This window comes from Octopus sinensis, linkage group LG19 (assembly GCF_006345805.1).
Source record: "Octopus sinensis linkage group LG19, ASM634580v1, whole genome shotgun sequence".
NCBI lineage: Eukaryota > Metazoa > Mollusca > Cephalopoda > Octopoda > Octopodidae > Octopus > Octopus sinensis.
In genome coordinates this window covers 41,491,269-41,504,373 of record NC_043015.1, presented here as the reverse complement: position 1 = coordinate 41,504,373, position 13,105 = coordinate 41,491,269, and the positions used below count along the sequence as shown (strand labels likewise).

At 38.0% G+C, this 13,105-nt stretch overlaps 1 protein-coding gene across 5 annotated transcripts in view; it reads right to left on the bottom strand.

Moving 5' to 3' along the window:
• The window catches only part of LOC115222011 (GRIP and coiled-coil domain-containing protein 2), a 133,471-nt gene that overhangs the window by 77,365 nt on the left and 43,001 nt on the right, over window positions 1-13,105 (bottom strand). For 4 of the 5 annotated variants that reach the window (XM_036511341.1, XM_029792123.2, XM_036511343.1 and 1 more), the window contains 5 exons: window positions 9,083-9,159; window positions 6,215-6,319; window positions 5,245-5,328; window positions 4,107-4,211; window positions 2,767-2,943 (listed from right to left, as the gene is read on the bottom strand). In XM_036511341.1, coding sequence (XP_036367234.1) covers window positions 2,767-2,943; window positions 4,107-4,211; window positions 5,245-5,328; window positions 6,215-6,319; window positions 9,083-9,159 — 548 coding nt within the window. Of the gene's footprint in view, window positions 1-2,766; window positions 2,944-4,106; window positions 4,212-5,240; window positions 5,329-6,214; window positions 6,320-9,082; window positions 9,160-13,105 lie in introns of those variants that run through there. The other variant, XM_036511344.1, reaches the window with a different exon arrangement.

The window sequence follows — 13,105 nt, the reverse complement described above, 5'->3', positions numbered from 1 at the left end:
CCACACAGGTGCCCTTACAGGACATCACCTGGTCACTTTTACATGGTTCTGCCATGAGTGCTTTTCGCTACCAGAGGAACCGATCTTAACATTTCTGCCGTGGAGTACAGAAGGACAATATCAGCAACGTCATTATGGACATATCCCTCAGAGCAAGGGGAGACACAATAGATCGACTTGGTCATCTCTGATATGTTTCCAGTTGTCTTGGCCAACCATGGTTGCCAATCCAGTAAGACAGGGACAACAGAGTGAAGCTGGTCATCTTGTGCTTCTCTCTCTCTCTCTCTCTTCTCTCTCTCCCTTTCTTGCTCTCTCCCCCTTTCTCTCTCTCTCCCCCTTTCTCTCTCTCCCCCTTTCTCTCTCTCTCCCTTCTCTCTCTCTCACTTTCTTTCTCTTTCCCTCTCTTTCTCTCTCTCTTTCTCTCAATTTAATCCAAGTCCAACTTAAGACAGAACCTGAACTTCGCCAAAGAACAAACGTATGTTTGTGTGTTTTTGTATGAGTGCATGTATGTGTATGGTTCTACACGTGCTTGTTTGTGTATGCGTGTATGAGTGTGTTTGTGCATGTGTGCATGTATATGTGCTTGTGTATGGGAAAACGTATGGGTATATATACGATTGCCTAAGTGTATATGTGTGTAAATGTGTATGGCTAGACATGTGCTTGCTTGTGTGTGTGAGTGAGTGACTCATTGTAGATATATATGTGTTTGAGTATGGGAATGTGTATAGGTATGTATATGAGTGTGTATGTCTAAGTATGAGTATGTATGGGTGAGTGTATAGTTATACGTGTGTACATACAAAAATATTAAAACTAAAAGGAACAGACAGTCCACAGAGACAGTGATTCCAACATTAAACTCCGCCAAACTTCTTGGAATCTCTCGTTATTTCCTTTCTTTAAAGAATAAAACTTACACCTAAGTAGAATCAAGAAACTAAAAACCATTCTTTTTTTTTTATGAAGAAACCTGAACAATTAAACTCAAACAAGCAAAAAAGAACAAAAACTTTTCTATTTGTTTTATTTTTTGATTTATCAGTGATTTTTTTTTCTTTGCTTTGGCAAATGAAACAAAGAAAAGTTTTGGAATCATGCAAGATATTCTACCATTTACCAATTTAGTGCCACAAATGGATGCAAATCATCATCATTATCATCATCGTTTAACGTCCACTTTCCATGCAGGCATGGGTTGGACAGTTTGACTGAGGACTGGTGAGCCAGAGGCTGCACCAGGCTCAATCTAGACAAGAAATCCCATCTGACTCTTAAAGAAAGCAAGCTTCTGCAGCAGGATTATGATAATAATAATCCTTTCTACCACAGGCACAAACCCTGATATTTGGCAGGGGGTGTGAGTTGATTACATTGACCCCAGTACTCAACTGGTACTTATTTTATCAACCCCAAAAGGATGAAAGGCAAAGTCGACTTTGGCGGAATTTGAACTCAGAAAGTAAAGTAAGACAAAATGCCACAAAGCATTCTGCCCAGCATGCTAACAATTCTACCAACACGCCACCTTATGAATAATAACAATAATAATGATAATAATAATTCTTTATACTATAGACAGGCACAAAGCTGGAAATTTTAAGGGCTGGGAATTAGTTTGTATCATACTTTCATTGACCCCAAAAGGATGAAAGGCAAAGTCAGCCTCAACGGAATTTGAACTCAGAACATAGCAATGGGTGAAATGCTACACGTGCTAACAATTCTGCCAGCCCACCGCCTTTATTATAATAATAATAATAAGAGAACTGTTCCTGTTATTGTGGGTGCCTTAGGTATAAAACAGGGATGTCAGAAACATCTAGATAATATCCCAGGAGAACCATGTCTCAGAGAAATCCAAAAGATTGTACTGACAAATATTACCCACATTGTTAGAAAAACCCTATTAACTTAAATGCATGTGTTGTATTACATGAAAATATTCCACTACTGCCCCGGCCACTTGCCCTCCTCAAGCTTTCAGTCATACTGTAACATCTCTTGTCCTTTACCTGCCCTGGGACGCTGGGTGTGTCCTGGCAAGTGGCACGTGAACAAAACATTCGAGCGAGGTCATTACCAGTGCCGTTGGACAGACTCTTGTGCAGGTGGCATGTAAAAAAACACCATTTGAGGGTGGCCATTGCCAGTAGTGCCAGACTGGCCCTTGTGCCGGTGGCACGTAAACCCACCCACTACACTCTCTGAGTAGTTGGCATTAGGACAGGCATCCAGCTGTAGAAACTCTGCCAGATCAGATTGGAGCCTGGTGCAGCCATCTGGTTCGCCAGTCCTCAGTCAAATCGTCCAATAGCATGGAAAGCGGATGTTAAATGATGATGATGATGCAGATTAAAAGTAGATGATAATAATAATATTAATAATAATAATAGCAACTAGTAATAAACCATCTCATCAAAATTTTGACCTAAAGGAAGGTAAGTGCTATAGAGTCAACTGTGATTTGTTGCAGTGAGGCTAAGAAGTCCTTCTTGTAAAAAGAAAGAAGTGAACCCCTAAGCATAAGCTAAGGTCACATTTCTGTTCATTTTGAAGCTGCTAAATATAAATAAAATTCAACAAAAAAAAGTTTTAAATTTCTAATTTGCTTGCTTTGAATTACAATGTTATTCTAAATAATTATTTTAGAGAGATTTTACAAAATTTAATTTGATTTTAAAGAATTTCCCAAGAAGAATATTATTCATATTTGTAAACCAATTTTCCCAAACGGAATATCATTATTTATCCACTTACTTCGCTTTCTGATTCAGCGTTTTTAACTTTTGCTTCTAATTCTTCACATTGCTTGTTCAAATCTTCCATTTCAGAATTCAAGCCTTTGTCCTCGGAGCACTGGGCTTTGAGTTCTTTCAGAGAAAGTAGGGTTTCGTCACGAGCAGATGTCAGCACATTGATTTGGTCCTTCAGGTCCTGAAAAGGTTAAAGAAAACCAATAAATAACAAAAAAAAAGTTGTTTTTAGAATTTTAACATGTCCAATTTTGACACATTTGGGATTCTGAGATGAGATATATCATGAGAGATCTGAGACCCCCTTCAGTCATGACTGACCATGGGATTGCTCATAGAAAGTTACCACCACCCCCCAGGCACAAATCCAGGCAAGGTTGTTTATGGAAGACCAGCAGTCACCCATGCATACCAGGCCCCGCTCTCCACGCCACTGATGTTATCCAAGGGAAAGGCAAAGGGGCCGATACAGCTTGGCACCAGTGACGTCGCAACTGAGTGAATTGGAGCAACGTGAAATAAAGTGTCTTGCTCAAGAACACAACACACAGCACGGTCCAAGATTCGAACTCACAACCTCACGATCGTAAGCTCGACGCTCTAACCACTGAGCCATGCGCCTTCACATCATGAGAGACAGGGGTTTGGTTAATAGAAATATGCTCTATATCTTTTACTTGTTTCAGACATTAGATTGTGGCCATGCTGGAGCATGGGCTCAAAGAATTTCTAGTTAAATGAATCAACCCCAACACTTAATTTTTTTTTTTAAGCCTGATACTTATTTTATCAGTCTCTTTTGCTGAATCACTAAGTTATGAAGACATAGACACACTAACAGTGATTGTCAAGCATTAGTAGGGGACAAACAGACACACACACACACACACACACACACACACATATATATATGCATGATAGGCTTCTTTCAGTTTCATCATCATCATCATTTAACGTGCGCTTTTCATGCTAGCATGGGTTGGACAATTTGATTGAGGACTGGCGAACCAGATGGCTGCACCAGGCTCCAATCATGATCTGGCAGAGTTTCTACAGCTGGATGCCTTTCCTAACGCCAACCACTCCGAGAATGTAGTTTCTTTCTACCAAATACACTCACAAGACTTTAGTCAGCTCAGGGCTATAGTAGAAGACACTTGCCCAAGGTGTCACACAGTGGGACTGAACCCATAACCACATGGTCGGGAAGCAACTTTCTTAAGCACATAGCCATGCCTGAACCTACAGTCAATTTATAGTCCATATCATAACCAGAGTATTACAACAGGTAAATATTACAAAAATTTCTCTCAAATATATTAGTCTTCTGGCATCCTAACTTACCTTATTCTCCAGGACAATTCTGTCTTGTTCTTCCTGCATAAAGTGATACGATGTAGATAAAGTCTCATTCTTCATCTGCAAACATTCATTTTGTTCATCAAGCTCCTGGAAAAGAAATGAGCGAAAGAAGAAAAAAAGATCAGCTAAAATTCTAACATTTTCAGCAGAATATAAAGCAAAGTTGTTGTCTTTTATAGGAGATTGCAGAGTCACAAGTTCAAACTCTGACAACCACTGGCTTGTGTTATTATGGAACTGTGGTTCTTGACCATTTTGTTACGTATGGAATTCTTTGATTTTTATTTTACAAAGATGGACCCTCATAAGCATTATTAAAAAGTCCTGTTATATCTTGTTTGTGGCCAACGCCGGTGTCACATAACTGGCACCTGAACCAGTGGCACATAAAAGGCACCCTTCAAATGTCGGGCCTCACAGAAGTGATGACAAATGACTAAGACCGTTGGCAAAATGCCGTGCTGAGAAAGAATCATCAAGCCAAGTAGAGTCATAGTGGTGGCTCCCATGCCGGCATCACATAACTGGCGCCTTTGCCAGTGGTACATAAAAAGCATCTTGGAGTGGTTGGCATTAAGAAGGGCAACCAGCCATAGAAACCATGCCAAAACAGACTGGAATGCGATGCAGCTCTTTGGCGTACCACTTCCAGTCAAACCGTCTAACCCTTGCCAGCATGGAAAGCAGACATTCATCATCATCATCGTTTAATGTCCGTTTTCCGTGCTAGCACACATTGGATGGTTCGACAGGGGTCTGGGAAGCCAGGGGGCTGCACCAGGCTCCAATCTGATCTGGCAGTGCTTCTACAGCTGGATACCCTTCAACCACTCCGTGAGTGTAGTGGGTGCTTTTTATGTGCCAGGGGAGGCTAGCAGCAGCCACGATCGGTTGGTGCTTTTTACGTGCCACCTGCTTCAAGATCCTCCAACACTTGAAGATGGGCAGGATGGTCAAAGAGTGTTGTTATTAGTCAATGGTTTATATTTAAACAACATGTCACATTAACACACAAAGATTATACAAAAAAAATTCATCAAATAAAATGAAATAAAGAATTCATGTACTTCTTTTATTCGTCATTAAATCATAACGAGAAGAAAAGCAGAAAGATACTTACTTTTTTCTTATTTTTTAATGAAGAAACTTCTTTTTCAAGTTCGTTATAACTTTCGAGAATCTCTTTGTGTTTTCTTTCAATATCCTGGGAAGATCAAAACAGAAGCTTTTAAGTTGGTGCTCAAAGTAATATGTGACAGCCGAAGGATACAGCCTCCCAAATAAAACACTATCTCTCAATCTCTCTACATATATACATACACAAATATATATATACACACACACACATATCTGAGAAAGAGCCATGCTCGAAACATCGTTTCTACTCCTATTTTTCCATCTATACTTTCACTGAGCTTCTAACTAATGTATTCACTGTATTATTCTTATTGTGTTTTATTATTATTACTATTATTATTATCATTATCATTATTATCATTATCATTATCATTATCATTATTATCATTATTATTATCATTATTATCATCATTATCATCATTATATTATCGTCATTATCATTATTATCATCATCATTATTATTATTATTATTATTACCATTATTATCATCATTATCATTATTATTATCATTATCATTATTATCATTATTATTATCATTATTATCACCATTATCATTATTATTATTATTATTATCATCATTATCATTATTATTATTATCATTATTATCATTATCATTATTATTATTATTATCATCATTATCATTATCATTATTATTATCATTATTATTATCATTATCATTATTATTAATATTATAAGGTGGCAAGTTGGCAGAATTGTTAGTCTTTCTTCTTATTATTATTTTTATTTTCAAATTCTGCTGAAGTTGACTTTGCCTTTCATCTTTTCAGGGTCAATAAAACAATAAAAGAAGTACCAGTTATGCACTGGGGTTGATGTAATCCACTATCCTTCTCCCTCAAAATTTCAGGTCTTGTGCCTTTAGTAGAAAGGATTATTATTATTATTAATTATTATTATTATTAAGAAGTTAATAAAAAAAAAAAAGCCTCTACCTGGTACTGTGCTAATGTGGCTTCTTTCTCAGCAACGAGTGAATTGTAGGCCTTTTTCATTTCTTCTTTGTCCTCTTCCAACATTCGCACCTGCTCCTGGAGCCCCTGTTCAGAGATAACAATAACATCATCATCATCATTTAGCGTCCTTTCTCCATGCTAGCATGGGTTGGACAGTTCAACTGGGGTCTGTGAAGCTGGAAGGCTTCATCAGGCCCAGTCAGATCTGGCAGTGTTTCTACGGCTGGATGCCCTTCCTAACGCCAACCACTCCGTAAAACAGTAATAATAATAACAACAAAATTATAATAATAATTTCTAGCATAACACAAAGCATGAAAGTTGGAGGCAGAGTTGGACCAGTTGATTATAGTGATAACAGTACTTGATGGTTGAAATGCAAAGTTGATGTGAAATGAGGCTGAGGATGATGACGATGATGAGATGAGAAAAAGGAAAAGAAGAGAACGACAGAAAGGCTCAGAAATACGGGCACAGGCAGGGTTCTGTGGTAAAACGTTTACTTGCCAACCACATGGTTCTGGGTTCAGTTTCCTTGTCTTCTACTCTAGCCTCAGGTAAATCACGTGAGTAGATTTGGTAGACAGAAACTGAAAGAAGCCGGGCGAAATGCAAAGCCGTATTTCGTTTGCCGCTACATTCTGAGTTCAAATTCCGCCGAGGTCGACTTTGCCTTTCATCCTTTCGGGGTCGATAAATGAAGTAACAGTTGCACACTGGGGTCGATATAATCGACTTAACCCGTTTGTCTGTTCTTGTTTATCCTCTCTGTGTTTAGCCCCTTGTGGGTAGTAAAGAAATAGGTATTTCGTTTGCCATTACGTTCTGAGTTCAAATTCCACCGAGGTCGACTTTGCCTTTCATCCTTTCGGGGTCGATAAATTAAGTACCAGTTGCACACTGGGCTCGATGTAATCAACTTAATCCGTTTGTCTGTCCTTGTTTGTCCCCTCTGTGTAGCCCCTTGTGGACAGTAAAGAAATAAGAAACTGAAAGAAGCCTGTCATGCGTGTGCGTGTGTGTGTATGCGTGTGTGTGTGTAACCATAGCTGCTTGACAGCCAGTGTTGGTGTGTTTATGTCCCCATGATTTAGCGTTTCAGCAAAAGAGACTGATAGAATAAGCCCCAGGCTTAAAAAGATAAGCACTGAGGTCAATTAATTTGACTTAAATTACCCGAGGCGGTGCTCCAGCATGGACACAGTCAGAGTGAAACAAAGAAAAGACAAGAAAGATAAGTAAAAGATACAAGAATACAGTTAAAGGAGAAAGGATTTCCTTTGTTCTACAATCCGAAAATTACATATTAGTTTGACAGGTAAAAATATCATCCATGGTTGAGGAAGACAAATACTTCACAATACCTTAGGACTAAAGTGCAGGTAAAATGTATCACATGAACAATAATTAAAAGGCCAAGCCCTGAGGTGATGAGGACAGGCTTATCTTAAAAGCTTTAACTCCTGTCTTAGCCAATATTAGAAAAGAAAAATGTATTTTTTACATGCGTATATGCTTAAACGTGTGAGTGTGTGTGTATGAAGGAGGCAAACAACAGAAAGCCCACCGTCTCTCTCTCCATATATAATATATATTATATATATATATATATATATATATAGAGAGAGAGAGAGAGAGAGAGAGAGACAGACAGACAGACAGGTAGACAGTGATAGATAAATAGATAGATAGATAGATAGATAGATAGATAGATAGGTAGGTAGATAGGTAGGTAGATAGGTAGGTAGATAGGAGGGTAGATAGGTGGGTAGATAGGTAGGTATGTAGATAGGTAGGTATGTAGATAGGTAGGTAGGTAGATAGGTAGGTAGGTAGATAGGTAGGTAGGTAGATAGGTGGGTAGATAGGTGGGTAGATAGGTGGGTAGATAGGTGGGTAGATAGGTGGGTAGATAGGTGGGTAGATAGGTGGGTAGATAGGTGGGTAGATAGGTGGGTAGATAGGTGGGTAGATAGGTGGGTAGATAGGTGGGTAGATAGGTAGGTAGATAGGTAAATAGGTAGGTAGATAGATAGATGACTGGAAAACCAAACAAGCAGTTCAAAGACCAGATAAAGGACTACTTTGAAGAGGAACAGCCATTTCCCTTTCAAAAGTGGAGGGCATCACAACAAATTCTTCAGTTTGGCATTCTAACTGTTGGAGTGATATCAGAAATATATGGGCGAAACAACCTATGCCCTAACAGGGGAATACGAACAGAGGACTATACACAGATCAATATGTAATGCCTTCAGTTAACCCTTTCGTTACCAACCCGGCTGAAACTGGCTCTGGCGCTGAGTACAAATGTCTTGCTTTCATAAGTTCTGAATTAAAATCTTCCACCAAACTTTAGTCACAATTTATGTTCCTAACACTAACTGAATGATAACTAAGTTATTTTACTAAATTCTTTTTCATATTTAAAGTAATTGAAAGAAACACAGAGCATCTCAAATTAAATATGGTAATGAAAGGGTTAAACATTTGTATGTCATGTCCTTGTGTGCTGTCTGCAACCAAAGCTGTAATTCAAGAATTTGGATATTATAACAATCAAGGAGTGTGCCCTTGAAGAAATTCGTTCTTATTGAATTGCCTGAAGGGCTATAAGCAAGAAAATACATGGGGGTCCCTATATGCCCTTTAGCTGTAAATATCCAACTGTTAGGATGGTCACAGTTAGACCCTACTAACAATTAGATATTTAATGATCCAATTGTAAATATCTAATTAGATCTTTGTTCAACAGGGTTGGTCTATGACTAAACTATAACAGCAACAATATATGTAATCCTCAGTTAATCCTAAAACCATTATTATGTAAGCTAGATTATCTCATACCTTGAAGTCTTTGTTTTCAACAGAGTTGCCATTGTTGGATTTCGACGCTTTGTAGTTTACCACTTCTTTCTTCAAACCTAAAAATTTATAAATAATAATAATAATAATAATAATAATAATATAGTTGTCAGAGATCATGAAGACAAAAAAAATGCTTTCTAATTGATGTATCAATACCGGCGGATGACAACGTGTCTCTAAAAGAAATGGAGAAACTCTCAAAATACAAAGACCTGGAAATAGAGGTAACTAGAATGTGGAATCTAAAAACAGAAACAATTCCTATCATAGTAGGTGCATTAGGCATGATAAAAAAATATTCAGACAAATACATAACAAAAACACCAGGACTTACAGACACATACAACATACAGAAAATTGCACTACTGGGCACTGCACACGTCCTACGCAGAACACTTTCAATACAGTAAAAGTAAGAGCATCACAACAAACCACAGCACATAGCCAAGGCACACAGAGCTGCGCTCGGTAGTGAAGTGAAAGCACGCTATAAAAATAAAACTACTAAATAATAATAATAATAATGTGTAAAAAAAAGTGACATAATAATGAGAATTACCAACAAACTGTATTAATATAGATTGCCTGCCAAAAGGACAAAAAAAAAAAGAGACATGGACACAGTCTTGTAAATGCCAGCATTTTGTTCTGATAATGGGACATTAAGCCATAAGGAAGGAAATCTATGAGGATAAGATGCAAGTCTGCCATAAGAAATAAGCATTTTGTATCATCATCATCATCATTTTAATGTCCACTTTCTCATGCTTGCATGGGTCAGACAGAATTTGTTGAGAGGGATTTTTCTAGACCCCCGGATGCCCTTCATGTCGCCAACCCTTACCCCGTTGCCAAGTAATTTCATATTTCCCCAAGGCCAGACATGTTTTTGCATAAGTTTGGAAATGATGGACACTGCTTGTATGACGGGGACATTTGTTTACAACCATCATGCTATGTCAAGACAAAGAGACACAAACACACACATGTATGTATGTCTATACAATGGGCTTCTTTTAGTTTCCGTCTACCAAATCCACTCACAAAGATTTACTTGCCTTGGGGCAATAATAAATGACTGTAACCTCTGAGCAGTACCTCTTTCCTAATTTGTAATTATTGCATCCGTTAACTGGAAATGGCCATTGCAGATGGTCTTTACACGTGACAATAAATATTTCAGTTGGACGTTAGCAGGTTTTTGCTTCAATTATTCATGCAACCAACAAATTCACTCTTCATTCACCAGCTCAACATAGCAACCAACCACACAAAACAACACATCACGACATTGCCTTGGCAACATACACACACACAAACATATATATATATGTGCATATGTATATATATATATGTGTATATGTATATATATATATATATATATATATATATATATATCACTCACTCACTCACTGTGACCGACCAGGCTATCAGATGTTGCTACACATCACTGGTCACAATGCGCTTCGCATTGTTTTAGCCTTCAAATGACGCCACCCCGCTGGCTAAGCGAGCAGGCCGATATATATATATATATATATATATATCAATAACACTCATCTCATCATCGTTAACGCCGCTTTTGATGATGATATATATATATATATATATTATATATCTGTCTGTCACCTATTTCTGAGCATCTTAATATTTTGTATGTATCACGTCTTTACATTATTGTTGTTGTGTATTTTCTTCGTTTTTTTTTTATTAAATATATATATATATATATATATATATATATATATATATTATATATATATATATATATATACACTTTTACTCTTTTACTTGTTGCAGTCATTTGACTGCGGCCATGCTGGAGCACCACCTTTAGTCGAGCAAATCGACCCCGGGACTTATTCTTTGTAAGCCCAGTACTTATTCTATCGGTATCTTTTTGTCGAACCGCTAAGTGACAGGGACGTAAATACACCAGCATCGATTGTCATGCAATGCTAGGGGGACAAACACAGACACACAAACACACACACGCACACATACATACATACATATATACATATATACAACAGGCTTCTTTCAGTTTATATATATATATATATATAGGTGTAGGAGTAGCTGTGTGGTAAGTAGCTTGCTTACCAGGTTCAATCCCACTGCGTGGCACCTTGGGCAAGTGTCTTCTACTATAGCCTCAAGCCGACCAAAGCCTTGTGAGTGGATTTGGAAGACGGAAACTGAAAGAAGCCCGTCGCATATGCATATATATATGTATGTGTGTAATTTTTGTTTGTGTGTCTGTGTTTGTCCCCTCAACATCGCTTGACAACTGATTCTGGTGTGTTTACGTCCCCGTAACTTAGCAGTTCGGCAAAACAGACCAATAGAATAGGTACTAGGCTTACAAAGAATAAGTCCCAGGGTCGATTTGCTCGACTAAAGACGGTGCTCCGGCATGGCCACAGTCAAATGACTGAAACAAGTAAAAGAGTAAAGAGTATATACACACACACATACACATATACATGCACACCTGTGTATGGTTATATTATATCCCTATGCAAATTATATAATTGGACAGTAACACATCGATATACAGGTAGCTAAAGCAAATATTTGCTTTTTGTTATCAATTTTCAGATCTGCTGCTTTGGATGTGGTGTCTGATTCTGGGTTGCGGTTAGCCTGGTGCATTTGGGTTTGTGACAGATGTAGGTCACACAAGGACAGTTACAAACCAACTGAATGAGCAATCAAACAATTGATTAGCTAATTAGTTAACCAGTTGATTTGATTATATTAAAAGTGGGATGTAACCAGTGTGTGTGCTTTTATTGGCAAAATGACCCACCCAGATACAATAGCATGTCTTTTCAGATCAAGACTCTTGCTAAACAAATATAAAACCATGCATGTGTGTGTGTGTGTGTGTGTGTGTGTGTGTGTGTGTTGTGTGTGTTGTGTGTGGTTAAGAAGTTCACTTTTGAACAATGTGGTTTCAGGTTCAATCACATTGTGTGGCACCTTGGGCAAGTGTCTTCTACTATAGCATCACCCAACCAAAACCTTTTTCTGTTTGCATCTGCCAAATCCACTCACAAGGCTTTCTACAATAATAGATGTTTGCCCCGGGTGCCACGCAGTGGGACTGAACCAGGAACCACTTATCTGTACTTATCTGAACTTACATAGTTTTTATAAATTTATCCAATATAGCAGAAGTGTGGTAAGAGTCTTCTACTACAGCCTCAGACCGACCAAAACCTTGTGAGTAGACTTGGTAGACTAAAAGATTTGGAAACTAAAAGAAGCCCCATCATATGTGTGTGTGCGTCTTTGTGTCTGTGTTTGTCCCCCCCACCACCACCACCGCTTAACAACCAGTTTTGATGTGTGTATGTTCCTGTAACTTAGCAGTTCGGCAAAAGAGACCAATAGAATAAGTACTAGCCTAAAAAGAAAAAAAATAAAGTCCTAGGGTTGATATGTTCAACTAAAAACCTTTGATGAGGTGCCCCAGTATGGCCACAGTCAAACACCTGAAACACGATTAAAACAAAAAAAAGATAATCAACATTGTCTTACTTTATTACATCCCCAATCCACCTCCACACCCCTCCACCCCCACCCCCACTCCTGTTCTTAGGAGGTGAATGGCAGAGTTGGATTCTGATGTGATTTCAGCTCGAAACATAAAGAGCCATAAAATTAAAACACCTCACAAGACAAACTTATCTGGCGCTCTACCAATTCCGTCTCATTCAATCGACTTCGATTCAGGGGGAGGAGGAGGAGGAGGAAGAGGAGGAGTCGTGTTACATCATCTGCCAAATGGCGCCAACCACAAAGTTGGCAACATAATCAAACATCAAAACTTCTCAGAACGGAAATGGTTTTCCAGTTACATTTAGTTATTATTATCATCATCATTATTATTATTATTATTATTATTATCATCTAGTTATTATTATTATCATTATTATTATTTAGTTACATTTAGTTATTATTATTATTATTATTTAGTTACATTTAGTTATTATT